This window comes from Myiozetetes cayanensis, unplaced genomic scaffold, assembly GCF_022539395.1.
Source record: "Myiozetetes cayanensis isolate MyiCay16 unplaced genomic scaffold, myiCay2020 scf1, whole genome shotgun sequence".
NCBI lineage: Eukaryota > Metazoa > Chordata > Aves > Passeriformes > Tyrannidae > Myiozetetes > Myiozetetes cayanensis.
In genome coordinates, this window is record NW_026086604.1 from 60123198 (window position 1) to 60147092 (window position 23895).

Sequence of the window (23895 nt, forward strand, 5' to 3'; positions counted from 1 at the left end):
GTCCTCAGGGCCTCAGCAAGCAGGGCCAGCACAAAAGATCTCTTTTTTTGCCAAGTACTACGTAGCTCTGAAAAGCTATAAAAGTGTCGTGAGATGGTGCTGCCTGCTCTCAGTACTGCTTCCAGGCTTAAAAAAAAATCCCATTTCTTATTTTGCAAGGTGAAGCGTTACCTGTGTTTTCCTATCTTAAAAAACACGAGGGTGTGAAGACACTAACATTGCCAGTCGCTTTTTTGTGGAGTTTTGAGAACTGGTATGTCTCCCATTACTTTTTCCAGGTAACTTGCAAAGCCTGAAGAAGTCTCGTCTATTCTCAGAAAGAGCTGACACTGACTTTACTAGGGAAGGGACGCCAGACCAGACACCCTGTAGTCCAGGCTGGCAGTCCATTTGTTCCTAAACTAAATTGTGGCCATTTAGACATTTGTGTTGGCTCAGCGAATACTTCTGTTTACTCCAGCTCTTTTATTGATCAGTCCAAGTATTTCCAAGCATAAGACTGGATTTAACATCCAGTAATATTCCAGGTTATCTCTTCACTGTTGTTGGAATATAAAAGTTACACTGGCTTTTATGAGTACATGCCCATTCCACTGAAAAGTTAAAATTTTGGAACACAGTATTCATTTTGAATGTTTTTTTGGTGAATTAATTTTTTTGGTGAAAATTTCGACTTGTACAGTATCACCTATTTCTGCACTTCTGTCATCTTTGCTCTCTGTCTGCTGTTTATACATCCAGTTTTGGGATCCCTAGTACAAGACAGACATGGAGGTGTTGGGAGCAAGTCCTAAGGAGGACCACAAAAATGGTCAGAGGGATGAAACACCTCTCCGATGAAGACAGGCTGAGAGAATTGAGGTTCTTCAGCCTGGAGAAGAGAAGGCTACAGAGACACCTGATTGCAGCTTTTGAATACATAAAGGGAGATTGTAAGAAAGATGGAGAAAGACTTTTTAACTAAGACTGGTAGTGACAGGATGAGGGGCAACATTTCTAAATGAACAGAAGGAAGGATTAGATTGGATATAAGGAGGAGGTTTTTTAAGAGGGGGGTGGTGAGGCACTGGAACAGGTTGCCCACAGAGGTGGTGAATGCCCCATCCCTGGAAATGTTCAAGTCATGTTGGACGGGGCTGACAGTTGAAGGTGTCCCTGCCCATGGCAGGGAGGGTGGATGAGATGGTCTTTAGAAGTCCCTTCCAACCCAAACCATTCTGTGGTTCTGTGATTCCATGCTACATTCCTCATGCCCACTCCAAACTCCAAAGCAAAACAGCAGCTTGTTCTCCAGGGTTTCACAGCTTCTGCTTGTCATCTCTGTCTGCTGCTTCCAAATGCTTTTTAAGCAGCTCAGTGTTGGCAATGCCCATCGTGGCCTTCTTTTTTCATGTAGATCCCGACTTCTTGTCTTATGTGTTGAAATATTTTGAATACCAAAAGCTAAAGTGAGGAGCAGGTTAGGAGAGTGTATCTGCAAGTGATACTACTGCTACTGGAGGCTCTGCTGTTTTCACTTAACATTGATTTAAAATCCTTAGAGAGGGGTAGGCACATGCCATGGCTTTAAGTCAAAGCAAAACAGTGCGCAGTGAGTGCTTGTGCAAATGTCCTCACAAGAACTGGGATCTAAACCCTTGCATTAAGCTAACTTACCTGCATAGAAATCTGTATTCCATTTACACTTTTGACTATTTAAAGATTTTGGATGGATCTTTCTAAAGAATCCACCTTCCCAAACAGCAACGTTGTGCTATCTCTCCAAGAAGTGCATGCACTTCACTAACACTTTGCATTTTGGAAATTGTGGGAATTAAAGATTGTTTAAATTACATTTGTTATTTAAAGGATTAATAATGAAAAATAAATACATTTGCTCTGTTTGCGAAACTCACATAACATGAATGAAGATCGTAAGTTCTGCAGGACAGCAGGAGAGATTAGTTTGGCTGTTTTTGCACTGTCATTTCATTATGTCTGTGGACAGTTTACTGTTGCTAGAGCTTTGATGGAATTCATAAAGTTTGCAGCAATATCACAAGGCATTTATTGCAGTGAGTGTTTTGAGGCAGAACACAGAACAGCTCTTTGGGCAGTGATGCTGAGGTGAGAGCACTACACTGATAGGAAGAACTTCCCTCCTGCCTTCTCTCTCCCAAGCTCACTGCCCACGAGCTGTGCTGTCTTTTCTGCTTACACTTTCAAGCTCAACTTCAACTTATAGTCTTGAGTGTTGTGAAACTCACATGGATGAAGAAAGTTGTGAAACTGGACCAGATTTCCTCCTCCTGATTTCCATTATCACAGTATTAATGTTTGTTTTAAAAAGAAGAGAGCTCTGCCTCTTCCTTTCAAGCAGAGTTCATATAGGTCTCAAAAAAAAGAGGCAGTGTGGGTACTTTAGGGTATGGATCCCAAGTCAGATGGTGGCACATGCCTGCCAAGAAGTCGTGGTTTGTGTTTCCTGCAGCTGTATGTGCTGACTTCTAATACGTCTGTTATTCTGAAATACCCAACTTCCCATCCCCTGTCCACCAAATTACAGTTCTTAAGCAGGTGTTTACTGTGTGGTGTGGGTCCCACTCGGTCCCGTGTTTGTCTTTTGGTCCAAACTTGCACTGTAGCATGTTCTTGTAGACAGCAATAGAATTACACATTGTCAATGTCTAATTCTATGTTAGAAACACAAGAAGTACGTGCTTGAGTTCTGGAATTTCTCTAAATTAAAATTAAATGCATTTGTGTCACTCTGCAAATTTTATGGTCTTGTTTTGCTTATTGAAAGTAAACATAACAACATAGTGGTACTGGTCTACTTAACCTTGCCATTCTCAGGAGAATGTTTCAATTCCCATATCTAAAAACTTCATAAATGTAGTCCTCAAAAGTGTACTCTAAGGTGTGTGGCTTGCCAAAGGTTAATTGCTTATCCTGCTTGTCGAGGCTTACGGATCCTGTGTCTGTCTTGCTCTCTCATGGGGGGCACTGAGGGCCTGTACCATTCTCCAGGGTCCACAGTGAGTCAACAGAAGCTGGAAATAAGTTGGTTGTTGTCACTGTCGTTCTCCCACTGAAGTCAAGCTGAAGTTGTACTTTTTTGTATATACTCTTGCTGTATGCATAACTCTGAGCAGCAATAATTTTTTAGAGCTTCTGCAGCAGTGAATGTGAATACCATTTGCCACTTTGTCACTCTGCATGTATATTCCACATCTCTTCTTTGTGCAGAAGTTTTGTTGACTGAGTTGACTGGGTATTTTTGTAAGGCACCATGTCAGATTCATGTTGGATCAAACTTGGTTCCATTCTTCTTTTTTTCTCAGCAGGATCAGAAATGATCTGTTATGGGAGAGCTGAATTAAAAAACTGTGCCCTTGCTCCAAAGATAACTGCCTACACCTTCTCAGTGTCAGAGCTGCAGTTGTTTTCTTGTTGCTAAAAACTACCAGAAGTTCTCTACAAACATGAAATCACAGCGGGGTGCAAAGGTGGACTGCCTGTGAATGGGTCATTTCCCCTATCAGCAAAGGCTTCTGGCAGTAATTACTGAATTCCAAGACAGTAGCTTAGTATTCTTTTCTGCTCGAGTATAAAACAGTTCCCCAATTGTTTTTCCTGCAGCACTATTCACTTAACCCATCCTTAGCTCAAGTTCTGTTAGGAAGTCACTGTGATTGTTAAAAGTGACATGATTTTTAACAAAACTGGATCATCTTTTTCTTCTCTCAGTAATGCTCCCGTTCTGAATTCATACAGTGCTTCTCAACTTGCAGGCATTGGTAAGATAAAGTTGCTGCCTGCATTTGTTATGTTCTTTAATGAGCTGCATAACAGTACATGCCTGAATTCCGAAGCTCCACTAAATTAAGATTAAATATGTTTGCCTCACCCAGCAAATTTCACAGAGGTAATTTACTAAGCTTATTGAAAGTTTAAAATTATTTGGGCTGTAACTGAGCATATCATCCCCCTTTGGCATTCTATTGTGCTTTTATGTACTTTTTTTTGGTATATGGGTGCTGTTTTGTTTGAATTATACAGTTCATTGTCTTATAACATATATTTAAATAATTTGTGTTTAGTTGTGTTGTCTTTTAATTTAGAACTTATTGCAGATGGAGCAACAGAAGAAAATCAGCTCTTTATCTCTCCTTTCTTATTCTCTTTACTGGGGCATTTTGAATGCCAGAGGGGATGACGATCAATGTGGTTTGGCCCCTTACCAAACACTGATAATTAATATTTTACAAGCGTTACTCAGTGTTCATTTGTGACAGGTTTGTACTGGGAAGATTCAGAGTTAACTGCTAGGCCAACTAATTGATTTGTGAGTGTGAAATGCCAATATCCGATTGAATACTTATGTCCGATCCAGGGAAGGAAAACCAAAACAAACAACTCCTCATTGCTGGTGCCATTTGCCACCAGAGTGTGAGGGGAGTGTGAAGAAGGACAGATAATCTGCCGCTGCCACTTGGCAGAGGGCTGTGACTGTGTGTCACAGATCGAGTCCGGGTCAGAAGACAGGGAGGGAGCCTTTGAAGGGAAGGGCTAAAACACAGATTGCTGAAAACAAGGTGAGGGGAGCATCTTCGGGGAGGGATGGAAAGCAGCTCAGTTTTCTGTAGAGGAAATGTGCAATTGAACCCATTGGAAGTAGACTTGGGTTTATCTTTTGCACTGATTGACTGAGAACACTCGAGTGGTGAGGCACTCGAGAAAGTTTGGTGTTACTAAGCTGTGAATATAGCGAAAATGAGGAAGCAGTATTGATTGTACTGTTATCATAAATATTTATAGTTTTTTTTCTTCTGCTGATTTTCTATTTATAAAGCAGCTGATAAGCTGATGTTGAAGCACTGTAACTTTTGATACCTGTAATGCCAGATCTTTACGAACTGTGTGAAATAATGGATGCATCCAAAATTGAACCCAACTCCTACTTTTTCTTCTGAGCAAACATTTCTCATCCAAACGACTTGGCACATCAGTGGGAGTTCTGTTTTCCCAGTTACTCATGTAATCCACCATGTGAACTGATGCGTGGAAAGCACGGAAGTTAAAACAGGTCACCTAAAACAAGTGCTCTTCTCTTTTCTGCTCTCTAGTTACCAGCTAAGACAGGAGTTGTTTCAGCTTCTTAGTGCTAAGCGGCAGTGCAAGGAAGATGAAGACAAATGGAGACAAGAGACAGCTGCCTTCTTCATTCAGGTTGCTTGGAAGAAACAGCTGAACCATGGCCTGCTGAAATCAGTTCCTTCATGTAAAAATCTCAAATCTGTAAACAAAACCAGCTCAGCCATAAAACCCAGCAAGCAGTCCATCCTAAAGCAGATATATGGTAATTTTCTCTTCACTACACTTTATTTTAAATAACTAAGCTTTTATTTTTATAACAGAGTGTATTCGTCTACTCGCTTCTTACCTAATTGTTAGGGATTTCAACTATTTATAAAAATTAGTCTTAATCTCAGGAGTTCTGGGTAATTTTGTTTCTTTTTCAGGTTAAAAAAACCAAACAACAACTCTGTGATTTAAAATGGCTGCTGCTAAAGCATTCTTTCAGCACAGGTCTTGAGCAACCAAATAATTCCGTTGCCAGAGCTGCGCACATATATCAATGTGGAAACAGAACAAAGCAGTTAAACTGGGAATAGCAGGCTGTATCCATGCATGGATCCTGGTTTCAAGTTTTTTAAGCATTATTTTTAACTTTTTTTGTTGTTTTGTGTTGTTTTTAAAATATTTCCATTTGAAAAGTATGTTCATGTTAACAGCTTTCTTGTTTGAAGATAAGTGGTCTTTATGGAAAGATTGTCTTTTATAGTGACTCTGCACTGCTTTGCATTGTGCCTGAATGTGCATGGTACAATTGTTGTCACAATTTTCTATTATATAGAATGTCTCATGAGTTTCCTCATCATAAATGGGAATAATTTTTAGGATAAAATAATGCTGTAGCTTATTGAAATCGTTTGTAGCTTTACATAACCACGTTTACGTGAATAAATGCAGAGCTGTTCATATTGTTTGTTAAAGGGCGTTCTCAGGAAGGCAAAGCGTGTCAGTCAACGAGATCTCCTTCTAAGCTGAAATTTTCTGATGTGCAGCTGGTCTCAGGTAGGACGCATCCATTTTAAGAATACTTTAATGCTTATATATACAAGACCGGTTTCTTCTTAGAAAAGAAAAAAAATCTGTTTAAGGACTGGGCTCTCCTTTCAAAATACAACCAAACTGTCGTGATTGCGCGCTCTTTCTTTCACTGCTTTTGGACTTACTTACTTAAGCATTGCACTTTTATTCTTATGTTGAAACATTTAGATGAAAACCTGTTTTCACTGGGCTATTACTAGGAAAGACCTTCACATAATGGACTTGTACAATGCTAAGGCAGATAACATTCACCTGTGGTTAAAACTGCTGACAGATGTTCATACTTGGGTTCAGCAGCACAAATATTTACTAGTCCTGTAGAACTAAAGAATGCTAGATGTGCCAAGAATTTACACACCTGTTTTTTACAAATACATGCTTTAATGCAGAGGTGACAACTTGAAAATCCAAAGCTACTCATCTGATCTCTGCCCTTTCTTTTAAAATGTCATAATGGGGTTCCTGTGCTGGGCATGGAGCTTTGGTTATTTCATAGAATTTTGCTTGCAGTAAGTTTTAAGGCTCTAACAAAAATCATGCACTTATTTTTCTCCTTAATTCAGAAGCCACATTGTCATTACCAGGTCTGTTTGCAACTGCAGTGTTATGTCTGGTATTAGGGCAGTAGGGTTGGCACAATCAGGACTGTCAAGCCATGCTGGCAGACAGGGGCCACACCATGTGAGACAGAATAGCATCAAAGAACTGAGATTGTAGAAGTATTACTGGGGTCATTAAAGACTGGAACTTTCATGCATGTGGTATTAATTGACAGCTGGCTTTAAAAATTAAGCTACACGGTCATCTCTCCTACTTCTTTAGGATGCCATTTTAAAGACTTTTTCAAGTCTATTATGTGCTTACTTGTTGGGGTTGGGAGGTGTAGTAATGTTAGTGCTTCACCATGTCAAGATTTAGTGCCTTGTTGGGCATTTGGTCTTCATGGCTGTACTACACTGATGGCTCAGAGGCAGGACACAAGTAGACAGGAACTAAGCAAGCACTTCAGGGAGACAGCAGTTCAGGTAATTTGCAAAAGGAAGTAAAATACATTTTCCAACTAGTTTAACAAAACTATGAAGTCAGAAGGAAATCCGACAGTGGACCTATCCTTGAGTTTGCTAGAACTGTAGGTGAGTTTCTGACTCACTAAGAGACAGAGGCTTTCTTCTTTCACTGAGAACTGTTTTAATTAAGAGGCACGACCAGACAGGTGTTTGATTGCCACCTCTTCATGCAGATATGAATCTAAATTTTAAAAGAGCTTTAGCAAATAATGCTTCTTTAACTTTTCAGGACAACAGATCTCCCTGTCTTCTGAAATAAAAAGGCTTTCTTTTGAGGTTTGAGTGTCCTTTGCTTTCATAACTTGGTGACGAATAGGATAGTGATAGGAACTCTGCCCAGTTCCTTTAGAACACTACCTACTTTTATTCACCTAATAGGAGCTCAGGGAACTTTAGCCCTTACTTAAAAGACAATAACATGTTTTTCATCTGACTGCCTTTGTGCATGACAACATTACGTTTGTTGGAAAAGTTCAGAGCTGTCAGTGGCTAATGCCAGATACTCCGTTTCTGACGTAGGTGCCTGGAGTAGGTCAGAATGGACTGTTCAGTTTGATTCTTCTCTTGCAGAAGGTACATCTGGGAAGGTGAAGACTGACTGTCAGCCCTAGCTTTAGTGTTCATACAGGTAGTGGAAGAAGTGTGCGGTGACAAATCTCTACCAAACTCAGTTAAACACTTTTAAAGGGGGAATATGCAGAAGGTATTCAAAGGAAATGTACAAATAAGTAAGGCAGGCAGCAAGTAAGGCATGCAATGGGATATGCAGATATTGGATAGGTGCTTCAGAATATTCTGGCAACTAGGGCCTTTTAGATTGTTACCATTAAAACATTTCAGAACCTGGAATTTGTTCCCTTTTTAAGTTGTTGTTTTTGGTTTTGTTTTGTTTTTTTTTTATTTATTAAATAGATGCCTTGTATCAATTTAGCAAATGGTAAAGAGTCTGTCTGCAGCAGGCCAGACAGCCTGGTTTTTTTTTGTTTCACTGTAGACATTAAAGTGTCTTCAGAGTTGTAAAGAAGGACATTTTGCAACTCTTGGCGTTAGAAAGAAGTCCTTTAAGATGTGCTAGGTTCACACCCTCAATGAAACATTCAGATTTGGAAGTACCGTGACTGGAAGGGGATAAAGCACTGAAATGTTTGTGGCTAATCTTTACAAAACTGGGAAAGGAAAACATGCATATTATTAGAAGCAGATTACAGGAAATAAAAACATTGCATGAGCCCAGACATTCAGCCAGACTCAAACGTGAGAAAGATGGTCAGATGACATTGATTCTTGCTTTCTAATAATTCAAAGATTACTTACTTTAACCCTGGTCTAGTTTCCCCTACTTTCTAGAAACAGCCCACCTAATGTTGCTAAATATTGCTCAACAAATCTTCTTGCTGCTCTTCAGCAAACAGCCAAGAGCAGTGTGTTAGTCTGGAAGCCTTCATACATTTATGAGGGTAAATGTGGAGTTAAGCTCCACCACTACAGGTTGCTGAAGTCCAACACACGCAGCAGCAATGTTCTGTGCAAGCTGTACCGGGTGCCACAGAAATCAAACTATTTACAGGCAATCAACAGTGAGATGCCAGGAAAAAAGGCATGTTCAGTAGATTCATTGTTTATGAAATCCAGAATGCAGTGTAGATGAAACTTTTCATCCTCTAGAGTCACTCATCAAAACCATTTTGTTCTTTTACAGTAAACAACCTACAGTGTGTTAATTTGCTGGAGAACGTGGGAAAATCAAAACAATTTTCATACAACATGAGACCAACCACTGCTGCAAAATCAAAAAATACAAGACTCAAGCACTAAGCAGAACCAAATGTTTGGAATTTAAAATCCATTCCAGTACAATTGTTATCTTTCATAATGTATAAGCCATCCACAACATATTAAACTTGAACACGTTTTCAGTTTTGTATTATCTCCGTATTACATGCCAAGAAGACTTCTAAGGAGTTGGAGTCATTTTGTGTACAAATTAGTTTTTAAATGCAACTGTTAATTTCTTTACCAACACAGGATGGAATCTGAATTGCATTTGGAAACAAAAAATGAAGCACTAAGCCCAGCATTACAATAGCCTTGCAGGGGCTACCAAAGCTTTCCCTTGTAAAAAAAGTAGGAATGTTAAATGTGTTCAAACACAGTTTCAAAGGAGAAGGAAAACTTACTAAAACTCTAATAGTTCTGAAAGACTGCTGTATTATTTCACCTCAAATTTATTAAACTAATTTCAAAATCCAAACAGGAATGGAAGAACAGCCTTCGTGCTCCACTTCTGTACAAAAGAAACAATTGTTTTTAGCTAACTATGGATTTGGAGGGAAAAGTAGAGATGCTGACAAGAAGCACTCAGCAAGTAAACTGCTTTCACAACCTATGGAAACTCTTAGGGGGTGCATCTTCTACTCTTCAAGATAACTATTTTTCTACATGCACGAAAAGAGTTTCTACAGAAAGAAAAAAAAATAAAAGGTTCCTGTTCTAGGAAAAAAAAATATTTCTTTTAATAGTTTTGCAGCTGCCACAGTGTACAGTATTTACCTTGCACAAAGTATTTAAAAAATATGAACTCAGCAAAAATAAAAAATATTACTCTAGTTTCAAATATATTGTTTTCTATTTTTTTCTTCTAGTTAGTATTACATAACTTTGAGGTTTTTTAATATGATGCTTCAAAGTAGTGGATGACCAGATTCAATATAAGTCTGTTTCTCTGCAAGCTTCAAGGAGACTGGATTTTCTTTAACACCCCTCACTGTGGTCACCACATCTATTAGAACACCTTCCAGTAACATCTACTTGCTTGAAAGGACAGACAATAGAGGTATGCAGTTCTCTGTAAAATTTTTATTGTTTCACTTACAAAAAAATTGACAAGCTTTGTTCCAACATCTTCCATTCAAAACTAAATAGAAGTAAATGCTTTACAATAAATGCAGTTCGACCTCTTTAATATACCGCATTTATAGGGCCAGGTGTCTGGGGATGAGAGGCAAGGTAGATGTTGAAACAGTAATGGAGGTCTGTTAGCCACTGCTCTTGAACTTCACCGCTCTTCAGTGTCTACGAAGAAGGAGAAAAAAGGTAAAACTCAAGTTTCCCCAGCAGCACTTGCAAAACTTTGCTTTGTTTTTACAGTTAATCAGGTTATCGCTGTTAAAGGTCCAAGACAGCCTTGTTCCCCTGCACACAGCAACACTGTTCTCCTCACTTAAACATTTCAACATGGTACGTCTTTGATGGGGTACACTAAGTCAGTGTTACATTATCAAGTGTGTGGATTACACCAGATGTGCTTTCTTTACTCTTGATTAGAGTGATTGACTTACTTCCCCATTCTGCAATTTATAGGCAATTAAAATGCAAATTATCAGGGTTCTACTAACGCAGGAGAGCTCACAGAGCAAACTAATCCAGTCTGCAGGAGAACTGCTACCTACAGACCAACATAGCCCATGACCCTGTAACTGACTCTTCTCAGCATTTGTAGGTGGTTAAAAATACCCAACAGCAAACCCAGCCCACACATCACAAGAACTGGCTGTGGCATTTTCAACTCTAAAGGCAACCAAACACCTCCTAACTTGCAAGTCAAAGAACTTGCACCATAATCTCTTACATCTGCTCCCACCACCACTCTTTTGTTTAACGTGTCTTCTTCAACATTTGCAGTAAGTTTCAAAAATAAAACATGATGTACATGCGGCCTCTGGCAAACCAGAAGTTTCATACCATGATGTCCTTGATGATCTGTTGCACCAGAAACTCGTTTGTGATCATATGGCTCCTGAGCTGACCGTGTTGCATTAGTAAGCGAAGCAACTGAGCAACAACGGGCAGTTCTTCCCGACAGATCCTGCTCACTTGCAGGCTTTGCAGCATCAGCCTCAGTAATCGTGGCAGGAGTGCTAATGCAGATATACATGATCCCCACAGCATGTCCCTGAGAGGAAAGCAGAAGCAAAAATTGAAATGATTGAGGATATATATTTCAGGGATGCTGCCGTGAATTGGCTGCATGGCTGTCCAAGGAAATGTGCCACTGTAAATTCCATCGTGCCAGTTGCCTTCACCAAGATTAGTAGCAAAGCAGAAAACTTGTACCAGAAAATGCTGAATTTTAAAATATTTCAAAATTACATACAGCACAGGAAAAAAAACCACAACAAGGTCTGGCCCTGGAGCTACAAATGTTGCTGAAGTTCTTGCACAGTGTAATTTCTGCTTGATGCAGCTGGGAAGATGTTTTTGGTTTAGTCATTGTTCAGGTACACTTGAATCTTTGTTTAAGATTCATAAGAAATTAAACGAAGTACTCAGATTTTTGTGATATGCAAGTCATTAAATGCAGAAAGTGAAGGAGGATTCTGGCTTTAAGTGCACATCTTTTCAGGAAACTTCAAACAACTTTCCTGTACATGGAAAAAACTGAAGTTTAACTTGTTTAAAGACATTTTTGCTTTTCAGGTAAACTTACTTAAATCTGTTATCTGTAGCTTTTGGGTTTTTTAAAGTCAAATGGATTTGAAGTTTACATAATGATGTCTGAGAAGTTTTGTTAAAGCTGAAACATCAGATCAGTTAAGAGTACAAGCTTACAAACCCAAATCCTTTGCACAGTGCTTTTAAATGTATCTAATGAAACTAAGGCTAAAGATTCAGGTATAGATGTCCACCTTTCTAAAGTCAGGATGGTTCTGACATCTAAGTAGAACAATTTAAGATGAAACCTTCTTCAGTTATTAAGTAATTCCAGCTAACTTTGCCGCTGTTTTTCTTATATCCAAGTATGCAAAAGACAGACAGGAAAATAAACTCAGGGCGGGGAGGGGGGGAGCAGGGCGCTGTGGCCTTTCATTTTACATGTTTAAATACTTGTGGCTGCAAAGACAGAGACAATTAACATGGTAAGAAGAGCAGCTTTACCTTTTCTGTAGATGTTCTGCATCCTCTTTGTCTAAAGTTAGCAGGAAGTACAGAAGACTGTAACAACAAGAGGCCAAGAACTTGTGCAGGTTTTCACTTATAATGCAGGCTTGATCCAAGAGCTTATTTATGGCACATAGAACAGATCCAGCTGTGCTATCAGGTATTACAACCAATCCAACCTGTATTAAAACAAAACAAAACAAAAACAACCCCAAGTTCATCACTTTATACACAAGTTTTTTTGCAGGGATACAAACATGCCTGGAGCCGAATGAACCTCTTTCCTATCATGACATATAGTACTTGGTTTCTGTTCAAGTTCTACATACCACTGTGTTTTTTTCAAATCCCTGTTTTCCCAAGAAATTGCCACCCATACCAACAGAAGGTTAAATTGACATCTTCATTCCATTCCCTTTAAAAAAACACTCATCTCAAACATACTTAAAAAACACAGCACTGCTTTGAGCCTTGCTCTGAATGACAGTGCAGGCACAAACGATCTTCTGGGCAGAACAGGTCTTTCCTTTTAAGCATATATCATGGGACAGGGCATCCCTTCCATGTCTTGAAATGGCAGTGAGCAGCCACTGAGGTAGAAGGAAACTCTGATTTACACTACAGAAAGAAAAGCTTCTACGTGATTGTCTTCAGGGTGACTCTCCTTTAGAATCTGACAGGAGCATTATGAACTGAGGTAAATTAAAGCTAATGAAATATATGGTGAGCCCACAGCTGGGGTGATGCTCTTCTGTTGTTAAAAAGAGAACATCACCTTGAGTAAGGATTTTATAGGCATGATAAAGAATTTAGAAAAAAAATCTTTTTTGGGTAGAAGAAAAATCTTTTGTGGGTAGAGGCAGTGAATTAGAAGGCAGTTTAAATTTTGAAGTGCTATGGAATAAGTACTTTTGGGTTTTGTCCTGTAAAGCCATAAAAAAACTAAAAAATCATGCACTGCTAGTGTGGCACCATTTTCCATTAAAAAACTATTTAAGGAGTTTTAGAGTAGTCTGACTTACCTGCAAAAACACTGTTTTAAGCTGACAGAGGCAGTTGGTTCACTTAACAAGGTCAGTTGTTTCTTTCAGAAATGTTTATAAAAAAGATCAAAGTACAAGCTAGAGAAATGTGACATGTATTTCATTCATATGATTACTTGTGAGAGGTAAGAGATAAAAGAACAACTACGAGTTCAAACTTTTAAATCCGTCTAACATAAAAGACTGGGCCATGAGTTCAAGGCCATGGGAGTGCAGGTCATTGTCCCAAGCTGACCCTTCCCCAGCCAGGTGCAGAGGCAGGAGAAGGATGGTGTTCCTGCATGGACCACAGCTGTCACCAAGACCCTGCTGAACACTGCAGGACATCGAGGCATTAAATAATGAAAACTAATAATGATGTTCCTGGCCAACCACAAATAGGAAATAATGACAGCAAGCTAGACCAATGTCTACGTGTAAAGAAAGCATTCTGAAGATCAAATGAGCCAACACTGCTGATGAAATGTGTTGGGCAGCCAGTCTAGAAGATGATGTGAACACAGATGTTTTAATTTATACAAATCCAGTACATGAGGCTGCTCAAGTAAGTTCCCATGGAGGATGTTGCCTACATGGTGCCTTTCCTGCCTGCTGGGTGTCAGCAGCCAGTTAAGAGATCTTGGGCAGCAGTCTTGTCAACTATAAAAACCCACTTAACTGTTTGCTCTCAAAGGGTCAGAGCAGTAGAACATTAAGCCCATTTAAAAGTTAATTTAAGTCAACACCACCTCCAAAAATCCAGACTATGTTTATAGGTAAGCCACTCCCTATGGAAGCTTTAGTCTAGTAACTTCTCAGCAGGGCTCCATACACAGAACTGCAGACACTTCTTAGGTTGTAGAACCACCGTGACAGGAGGGCAGAGGCAAGATCCTGTGGTCCTCCCTCTCATCAGGCAGCATCACAGATAACTGCAAATCTTGTCACCCAGCTCTGGCTTTGCCATCCCCATCCTCAGCTCAGGGAGTGTTCAGGATTAGAAAGAGAAGACAGACTGTAAAACTCACAAAATCACAGAGCGGATCAGGTTGGGAGAGACCACAGTGGGTCATCTGGTCCAACCTCCCTGCTCAAGCAGGGTCATCCTAAAGCACATGGCACAGGATTGAGTCCAGATGGTTCTTGAGTATCTCCAGTGAGGGAAACTCCACAATCTCTCTGGGCAACCTGTTCCACTGCACGGTCACTCGCACAGAAAAGAAGTTGTGGCACTCCCTGTACATCAGTTTCTGCCCGTTGCCTCTTGTCTTGTTGCTTGGCACCACCAAGAAGAGCCTGGATACCTTGATACCCTCCCTTTAGATACTTACATACCCTGACGAGCTAAAAAATTCATCTAAAGCTGCTAGTCACTCTTTTGAAAAGCAAAACAAATGAAGAAGCATTTCATTTTGAAAACAAGCTGAAGTATTCAGAAATCTGAGCAAAAGCATCCATGTAAGTTTGGACACCAACAGTTATTAGGTATTTTTTCAAGTCTCCCTAATCTTGTTGAAAACTTTTGAAGAGGCTGAATTATACATGAAATATATGGAATAAGCGAATTAGAGGGTTAATGAGAATTTATTGCAAGGAAGTTTTAACCTAGAAGACAAAATGGTACTTACCAGATATTTACAGATGCCAGTCTGGAGAATGTCAAAACACTGACTTTGTGAGGGTATAGTGGACAAGCTGTGGCAGATCATCTGTTTTAATAAAACAAAATTATATATAAGGACTCAAAATGCAACCAGCAATCATTCACTGTGCAGTCATACTTTGCTGACAGTCCTAAATCCAAAGTACCTACGGGGACACACAGCAGCTTTGTCTCAAAGTAACTGATTCTTTACAGTGTGTAAGAGTAACACTGGCAACATAAATTGTTCATTATTTAAAGAGAGGATGACCTACACTATTATTTTTGGGAGAGGCTTTCTGCATTTTACCTGTGTGACGGAAGGCAAAAAATATTCTATCCAGCTACACAAAGCCTCCAAGTGCCTTTCTTTGAAGCTGAAGAATTTCAGAAAACAACTTTCCAAATAACTTCATTAAGCACAAAACAGGAGAATCACAGTGAAACAGGACAGAAAAATAATATAACAAAGAAGAACATATTAAAGATCCACTTTCCAGTGCACTCCCAAAAATGTCATGTTCAGAAAAGGATACAAAATATAATACTACAAAGGGAAATCTTGTTTTATAAACTGCCAAAGACTTTCTGGTGCTTACATAATCAGGCAAACTACCATAAAAACTACCATAAAGTGCTATATTGTCTTCTAGATTGGGTAAAGAAACCAGAGCTCTAGTAGAACTGCTGTTAAGCTGTACTGCAATCCTTGCCAGATGGCTTTCGCTGTTCCTCTTTTCCTTCCCATCTATTCCAATAATTTGCAAACTAGTCGGAGAGCTTGGGTGTCCTCTCTCTGTTCACATTCACTGCTTATCCCACCAATGTCACCTGCAGCCCCTCGAGAGCCAAGGTGCACAGCACGAGTGCATTGTTAGGCCATTAGCAATGGTGCTATCTTGCTAAAGACAAGGAAGATGGAAGAGCCCATACATGAGGAATGGAATCTTCTGTTCGTGCTCATAGAAAATAGCAACGCCAGACGTTTGAGGGATGGAGGAATTTAAATCCAAGAGTTTTACAAATATTTCAACTAAGCAAAATGCATTCCTCTAAGATACCTCACTGACTGACGGAAGATCCAAAGAACTTGCACAGAATGGTCTGACCCAAAGGAGTGTAAATTCTGTGATAATGTCCTGGTTTTCAGGCTTAAGTTGAATCAGGGCAGGTCAAGACACTGAAGCAAGAGATAACGACGAAACAAAAAACATCACCCATGCCACGTCAAAAATGGTAGTCCACAACATTTCCAGCTGAAGAAAAGTTAGGCAAAGAATCGCCATCTCAAGTCCTGTGGTATGCAAACGCAACCCTAACTAATGGGGATGCCAGCGGTGGTTTAATCAGAAATGGCCAAGCAGCAGCATGTGTGGTGATACAAAAGTACACTCAGCTGTTTTCAAAATTACATGCCAAACCTGCTTTTAGCCTTGCTTAAGCTGGCCAAATTCAGGAGACCCTTAACACATCTACCTGGTGGAACGTAATACTGTAGCACTCTCAGAACATTGCTTGTGTTAATGAGTATTAAAGGTGTAGTGGAAGTGCTTTTATTTGAGTAATAGGACTATTTAAAAGACAATTTTATAGATACTCTTGCACTGAATACCCGTACTATACATTTATTTTATAATGACAGAATATTAACACTGAGTACTCCATCCTAAATATAGTAGGGCTTCTGTACACTGCAATTTGAAAGTGATAAAATATCAAGTACCTTGGAATATTCCCAAGAAATGCGCTCAAAACATCTGTGTATTAGCGGTGTCAAGGAATAAAGTCAAGCTGTGACAGAGGTTACTACTGGGGATTGTCACGTCAAGGACAAATTCTGATGCCAATCTGACCTAGCATTTTAATGAGCAACACTTACACAAAAGGTAAAGCTGCACTGATGGAATCTGTCGGCTGACAGCTCAAAGCTGAGAAACCCTGCCAAGGCAAGAAGGACTGGACTAACCTATAGAAAAGATCACAGGGGTTTGATGAATAACAGCTACAGAAAAAAATTCAGGGGAAGGAAAGTGGTGGGTCAGGTGCTTGGAGACTAATACAAACTTCTGCATGCAGCTATGAGTTTTAACACTTGGAAACAAGGAGAAAATTCTATGAGTAACAACTGGCCACAAGGTGGTTGTGACACAACCATGAAACAGGCAAATGTCACTTCAAGGATGTAAAGATAAAGATAATCCCAACAGAAGTGATCAGACAGAATAAGGATCATCTGTTCAATAACACTCTGTAACATCCTACTTAGAATTAGACTATTTCTGACATTCTATGCAAAACAGGAGTCACTCACTTTCAAGAAAGGCAAATTCAAACCAAACAGACATAGAAAAATTGCACAAAGAGAGATCCTGTCTTACAGGTATCAATGAGAAGAATTTAACCTACCTAGGCTGGCAAAATTATATCCAAGAAGGGATACTGTCACTTAAAAATACAACACAGTGGTGAAAACCACTTCAGGAAGACAAATATAAGCAATCATTAACAAAATACAACAATGATCAGAGCTGGCTGGGAATGCAGATGAGATGGGAATTGGGATGGACGGTTAGAAAGGGGAAAATGCAGGAGACATTTGTTTCTCATAAGACAGAGCTTAGGCAGTTTACAAACGGGGTTTGCCATACGCCTGTGAGCATGTCACATTAGACACAGCATGCCAGAGAGATCCCTTTTAATTCAATACATACCCACAAGAGGTCAACAAACTAAAGACCTTGAAGACAAATCCACCAGGCCTACCCAGCAAACTACACTTTCATTATTAATAAAACCATTATTAATAATTCACCCTTAGGACTATGTCCCTAGAACAATCCTACCAGTCCACTGAGGTTCTCCTTGAGATGACAAATTGTAGGAGCCTTTCACTACAGGTACGATTCAATGACACTCAATATTGTTTCAGAACTGGCAAAGAAAATGGGCATCATACCACTGAAGAGCAGCATTCTTGCTTAGAAGGATTGTGGTAAAGTCCAAGTTAGTTCTTCAACCTTTTAGGTCTTTCTGACTCTCAAAATAGCACCACCATTCCCTACATCCAGTTCTGTTTTCCCGTGATTAAGTGGGAGTGGTAATTCTTTTAAATTCCATAAATTAAATCCTGCTTGAAATGGCTTTCATACCAAATGCCTCTTATAAAAAGTGAAACTGAAACGTTTTGAGACATGGAAATGAAAAGAATAGAAAACGTAATTATCACATGAAAATTAGTATTTTCCCTGACAATTTATTTTCCTTAGGCAAGGTTTTGCATGATATTTGATTTCCATAATAAAATGTCACAGCTGATTCATTATATAGCATTTGATTAGCATTTATCACATTTTTGGCGTATTCATAGATTAGTTTTGGATTAAAGCCAGAGTAGTTTTGTTTCAGAGCATTGCTGAAGCGAATGGACTGAGAACGAGCATTTCTGATCAGGGAGGGGTGGGTGTGGCTTGGTTTTGTTTTTTTTTTTTCCTTTTTAATTCTGTTTGAATGTCCTCTTGAATAGATTAACCCAAAGTAAAGCATTCTCTTAAATACAGGGATTATCTGTTAGCATTATGCAGCAAATGCTACAGGCTCTGTAATCCACTGGCAGGTTTTCAAACCAAACCTTACTGATCAGACAAGCCCAACTACCCAGCACACTCACGAGCCACACAACTACAACTGCAGGTTCCTTTCTAGTGCTCTGGGAAATCATTATACATGGGCCTCCTTGCCTGACACGCCAAAGATATACTTCAACAGCAGTCAACTAAAACAGGGAATTCAAAAAAAGGGAAGGAAGGAAGGGAGGAAGGGAAGGAAGGAAGGAAGGAAGGAAGGAAGGAAGGAAGGAAGGAAGGGAAGGAAGGAAGGAAGGGAAGGAAGGAAGGAAGGGAAGGAAGGAAGGAAGGAAGGGAAGGAAGGAAGGAAGGAAGGAAGGAAGGAAGGGAAGGAAGGAAGGAAGGAAGGAAGGAAGGAAGGAAGGAAGGAAGGAAGGAAGGGAAGGAAGGAAGGGAAGGAAGGAAGGAAGGGAAGGAAGGAAGGGAAGGAAGGAAGGAAGGAAGGAAGGAAGGAAGGAAGGAAGGAAGGAAGGAAGGAGGAAGGAAGGGAAGGAAGGAAGGAAGGAAGGAAGGAGGAGGAAGGAAGGGAGGAGGAAGGAAGGGGAGGAAGGAAGGGGAGGAAGGAAGGGGGAGGAAGGAAGGGGAGGAAGGAAGGGGAGGAAGGAAGGGGAGGAAGGAAGGGGAGGAAGGAAGGGGAGGAAGGAAGGGGAGGAAGGAAGGGGAGGAAGGAAGGGGAGGAAGGAAGGGGAGGAAGGAAGGAGGAAGGAAGGAGGAAGGAAGGGGAGGAAGGAAGGGAAGGAAGGAAGGGAGGAAGGAAGGAGGAAGGAAGGAAGGGGAGGAAGGAAGGGGAGGAAGGAAGGGGAGGAAGGAAGGGGAGGAAGGAAGGGGAGGAAGGAAGGGAGGAAGGAAGGGGAGGAAGGAAGGAGGAAGGAAGGAAGGAAGGGGAGGAAGGAAGGGGAGGAAGGAAGGGGAGGAAGGAAGGGGAGGAAGGAAGGGGAGGAAGGAAGGGGAGGAAGGAAGGAGGAAGGAAGAGAAGGAGAGGAAGGAAGGAGGAAGGAAGGAGGAAGGAAGGAGGAAGGAAGGAAGGAAGGGAAGGAAGGGGAGGAAGGAAGGGAGGAAGGAAGGAGGAAGGAAGGAGGAGGAAGGAAGGAAGGGGAGGAAGGAAGGGGAGGAAGGAAGGAAGGGGAGGAAGGAAGGGGAGGAAGAAAGGAGAGGAAGGAAGGAGAGGAAGAAAGGAGAGGAAGAAAGGAGAGGAAGAAAGGAGAGGAAGAAAGGAGAGGAAAAAAGGAGAGGAAGAAAGGAGAGGAAAAAAGGAGAGGAAGAAAGGGGAGGAAGAAAGGGGAGGAAGAAAGGGGAGGAAGAAAGGGGAGGAAGAAAGATGTAGAATCAGAAGAATTCATTACTAAGATGCTCTTAACTCCAAAAGACAGAGTTGGGGTGACCCAAGGAATCCCAGTCTCAGTCTGAGTCCTCACGCAACAGGGCTGATGAACCAAGACTGTTTTTTTCATTGTTGAACTGTTCCCATTCCCTCAATGTTTCCCATAACATGACAGAATCCTGATTCATAAAGACTCAAGGGAACTATTTACCAGTAACTCTCCAGGGAAAATCTGCATATTATTTCAAGCTTAATCATGCTGCAAAGTTCTCTTTTTTCTAAGAAAAATTCTCACCTTCCTCTGAAGACACACACAAGCGTGAGCACAGAGAGGAACCCAAGCAAGGAGGAAAGATAATGGATCAAGTATTCTAGCCAGCCAGTGTGTGGAGTCAGACCAAAGACAGTTCAGACTCCCAAAGAAGTGATTTTATTTAAAAAAAAAAAAAAAAAAAAAAGTTGGCACCTACTAAACACTATATCCTAATGTGAACTTTAAAATATATTTTTCAATTCACATTGACATGCACCTCCAACACGGGTAAGTAAAAAGTAACAGGCTGTTCTGCAGTCAATTCCCAAGCCCTTGTGAAATGACTGTTTGTAGTGGGACTCTATCCAGTGTAACATGTTACTGCGGAGCGCAGAAAACGAGAACTTTTCAGGTGATGGGGCAGGCAATGAAGCTTGTTGTCTGAAGCTTGGCCAGCTTCCCCTGAAGCACCCTACCTTATCAGACAGTGTACTCCCTTGACAGGTGCTGCTTCTCTTTCTGAAATAAACTGATTTGACAGGGCAATATTAACAGTGCCCTGAGTTGTTGAGAAAGCTGCATACAACAAGAGATCTTTGTTCATCTGCCTTGGGTAAGCTCACAGGGGCGGATGTGAAAGGTATTCCTGATTCACTGACTCCAGAAAAAAGAAGGATTAAAAAAACTATAAAAAAACCACATGAAAACCCCCCACATTTGTTAAAAAAAACCAAACAAACCTAAGTTAATAAAAGAAAAAGCCAAAAAGAAGGAAGAGAGACTGCAGGAGAATATTACATAGGCAAGCAACACGAAAGAAAAAGAACACTATGGTGCTAATTTTACATTCAGGGCAGCAAAACGGAATTACAAAAATTTACTTAAGAATTACAAATGCTTAAGAACATGTATGGCATCCCACCTGTTGATAGAGTACATATATCCAAGGACTTAGGATTATGAGACACACTTCATGTCCTACTGCTGGCTCAGAAACACCGCTGAAACACTCACAAATACATGAGTTGCAATCACCCCTGCTCACCTCCTGTGCAACAATGTGATCACGTATTTAAATCTGGGTATCAGCAAGATTTGGTGTCAGGAGACAGAGAACTGTGGGCTAGAGGCAATCCCACTGGCTTACTAACCGAGGGGCATTTCTGAAAATACTATTATCAGCAAAACCAGCTTTTATGCTCAACAGCTAATGTGCTATCCAGGAGCAGACAAAGCCATACCTGAAAAACAGCACAGGTCTGGTTCTCTTCTCAGAGCCACCTTACTAACAAAATTCAAAGAAAGGACACCACAAAACAGCTTTGCTACCCAAGAAGCTTTTGTTTCATCCTCCTGCAGCCATAATAAAGCCCTTCTTTCACAGCTCTGCAGCTTCCTCACAGTTATAAAATGTCACCGTGGCCAACTGTTCCTGCTCTGGATCTCTCCTTGTCACACCACGTGCAGCACACTCAAAGGAACATCTGATGTACAGCTCTCCAAACTAATCTGCCTGCCCCTTCTCCAAATAAAAGGGCTTGAAAACCTGGAAAACCCTACATGTAGCTAGCCCCACAACCCCTGTCTTTTTGAGCCAGGGTGTGAATACAAAGCACATTGCACAGTAACTGTGCAGATGTTAATTGACATTAGTTACATGCAGTAACGTCTGAGCTCCCAGCTCCACGATATCCCAGGATATGCTGGAAGTACATGATGCAGGTGTGGTGGAGCTCTGGCCTGAAGATCAAGTTAGACTTTCTGGGAGTTCGTGTTTTACTGTTTGGGTTTTATTGGCGGGGGCTAGTTTTGGTGGATTTTTGTTTGTTTTGGGTTTAAGTTTTATGTCTTAAGAAAAGTAAGAAAGAGATCTTTGAAAAAGAGCTTTATCAAATTATTAAAGGCCCTACTCGAATAATTTCTGCTTCTTTGGACTTTGCGTTATTTTTCAAGAAAAAATTATTTTCGTTTCTAAACATTAAACTATGGATAGGATGCAGTTTTTACAAAACATTAGTGGGCTTATATGGAATTTTTTAATTCTCCTTAAAGAGGTTTAAAATTATAGCATACTCCTAGTTTAGAAGGAATATAATTTAAAAGGAAGTTTATTTACCCTCAGCTGCTTTTTCCACCCAACATAACTCTAACTTGGAGATCTCAATAAAGACAACAAGGAACTTCAACTCAAAATCTCTGCATGTTAAGAATTTAGTGGGTTTTTTTAAGTGTTAATCTCTGCATGAAGTCAAGCTACAGCACTGCAACACCACCATTTACTTCAAGACAAATCTCCTGGCAGGGCTTTTAATTTACATGCATTGACTTGCTACCTTTATTGATTTACTGTAATTTTTCATAGCATATCACTGCAGATACAGCTTTCCCAATTGTATTTCACAAGGCTTATCCATTTTTGACATGGATTAGTATATTTCATTACAGGCATCCCAAGGTTTTTGAATTCAAGATTGCTTTTAAAAGCAGCTGACCTTCCCTAGTGTTTACTCTTAAACATTTTGAACATTTGGTTGAATATTTTATTTCTTCAAGTCAGCTATGTGCTCGATACAGCTCTAGAATCTTGGCTTCAAGCAAACCTTCAAATTATCGTTTGCCTTCCCCATCAGAAATGTTCAGCCATCACAAACATCAAATACTACAACAGAAATTATCATGTATACACGGTTACCCTGTTAAACTCTTCATTTCTGTGGGCACTGTTTCATTTGATACTGGCAAGAGCAATTCAATTACAGGGGAGTGAACAATATTACCGACAAACACTATAGGCACAGTTAAAATGAGCCAAGACCGAAAGTCTCTTCCCTCAGGCTGCAACCATTTATTCTGGAGTCCCATTTATTTCAGCTACGGTGGTATGCTTTTAAAGAATTGGCTTTAACAAGACAGAAGTAATTTTAAGAAGAAGTTGCTCCAGAAAAGGAACCAAGGTCCCCACATTTAACAAATCTTTTCGACAAATCATGAAGACTAACCTTTATAGCCATGCAAAATAGCATTTAAAGGGACAATTCTCTTAAGCATTGTTCCTTAAGTGAAAATTACCACTACTTCAAAGCTTCCACAAAAAGTAATGTGGCTTCAGATTTCCTCTATACCAATTACCACTCTCGAGACAAAAAAAAAAGTTCTAAACAGTATCCATCTCAAAACAGATTTTGTTATAAACCACTTAAAAGCATTAGTTCCTATCAGAAGTGCATTTGTTTGGTTTTTTTACCAATTACTGTTATCCGCATGCTATGAAGTGGACTGACTATAATAACACTCCAGAAGTCCAAAGTGCTGTTAGAAAATGCCTCAAGTTAATTCTTTTTCTTTGCAGAACTTGCTCTTTCTCCAGAGACACACTTTTTCTTCTCCCACATCTCTGGCCTGCTCATGTTATACATTAAATCCCTCTTACAGTTCTTTACCATTAGAAACACAGACCACTCCCTGCGCAGCTGGAGACAGAAAGCTGGGACTGCCTTCCTCTGGGTTTGAAAACAGAGTTGAGCAGTGAGCAATAAAGCCAACAAGCCGTGGCCTCCTACAGGCTCACCACACCTGGGACCCTTCTCCAGTCTTTTTAGCAGAGAGCCAAAAACTAGCCAGTGCTTTCGGCAAAATGAGGTGGAAGAAAGAGGAAGATGGAAGGGCTAATAGGAATCTGATCACTAATCATATTTATTCATAGGAAACCAGGCCAACAAATTCTAATTCCATCAGAGTTCCTTATTTATTTTCATCCATAATGAAACTTTTCCATTATGAGGAAATTCTGAACTACAACTACACAATGAGAACTCCTAAATGAACAACTCCCAGCACAGAGTAGCGGCCTGGATGCTCCCTGCTCTGCAGCCA

At 40.2% G+C, this 23895-nt stretch overlaps 2 protein-coding genes across 4 annotated transcripts in view; one reads left to right on the forward strand and one right to left on the reverse strand.

The window, feature by feature from the left end:
• INVS (inversin) overlaps positions 1-10002 on the forward strand; it is a 92737-nt gene extending 82735 nt beyond the window's left edge. For all 3 annotated transcript variants that reach the window (XM_050331056.1, XM_050331063.1, XM_050331071.1), the window contains 3 exons: positions 5109-5341; positions 6040-6120; positions 8923-10002. In XM_050331056.1, the coding sequence (XP_050187013.1) occupies positions 5109-5341; positions 6040-6120; positions 8923-9038 (430 nt within the window). In that variant the 3' untranslated portion in view covers positions 9039-10002. The remainder of the gene's footprint in view (positions 1-5108; positions 5342-6039; positions 6121-8922) is intronic.
• Positions 10003-10059: 57 nt separating this feature from the next.
• The window catches only part of TEX10 (testis expressed 10), a 52859-nt gene continuing 39023 nt past the window's right edge, over positions 10060-23895 (reverse strand). The window contains exons 12-15 of the mRNA XM_050331082.1: positions 14812-14892; positions 12159-12340; positions 10965-11175; positions 10060-10295 (exon numbers count right to left, since the gene is read on the reverse strand). Of these exons, the coding sequence (XP_050187039.1) occupies positions 10182-10295; positions 10965-11175; positions 12159-12340; positions 14812-14892 (588 nt within the window). The 3' untranslated portion in view covers positions 10060-10181. The remainder of the gene's footprint in view (positions 10296-10964; positions 11176-12158; positions 12341-14811; positions 14893-23895) is intronic.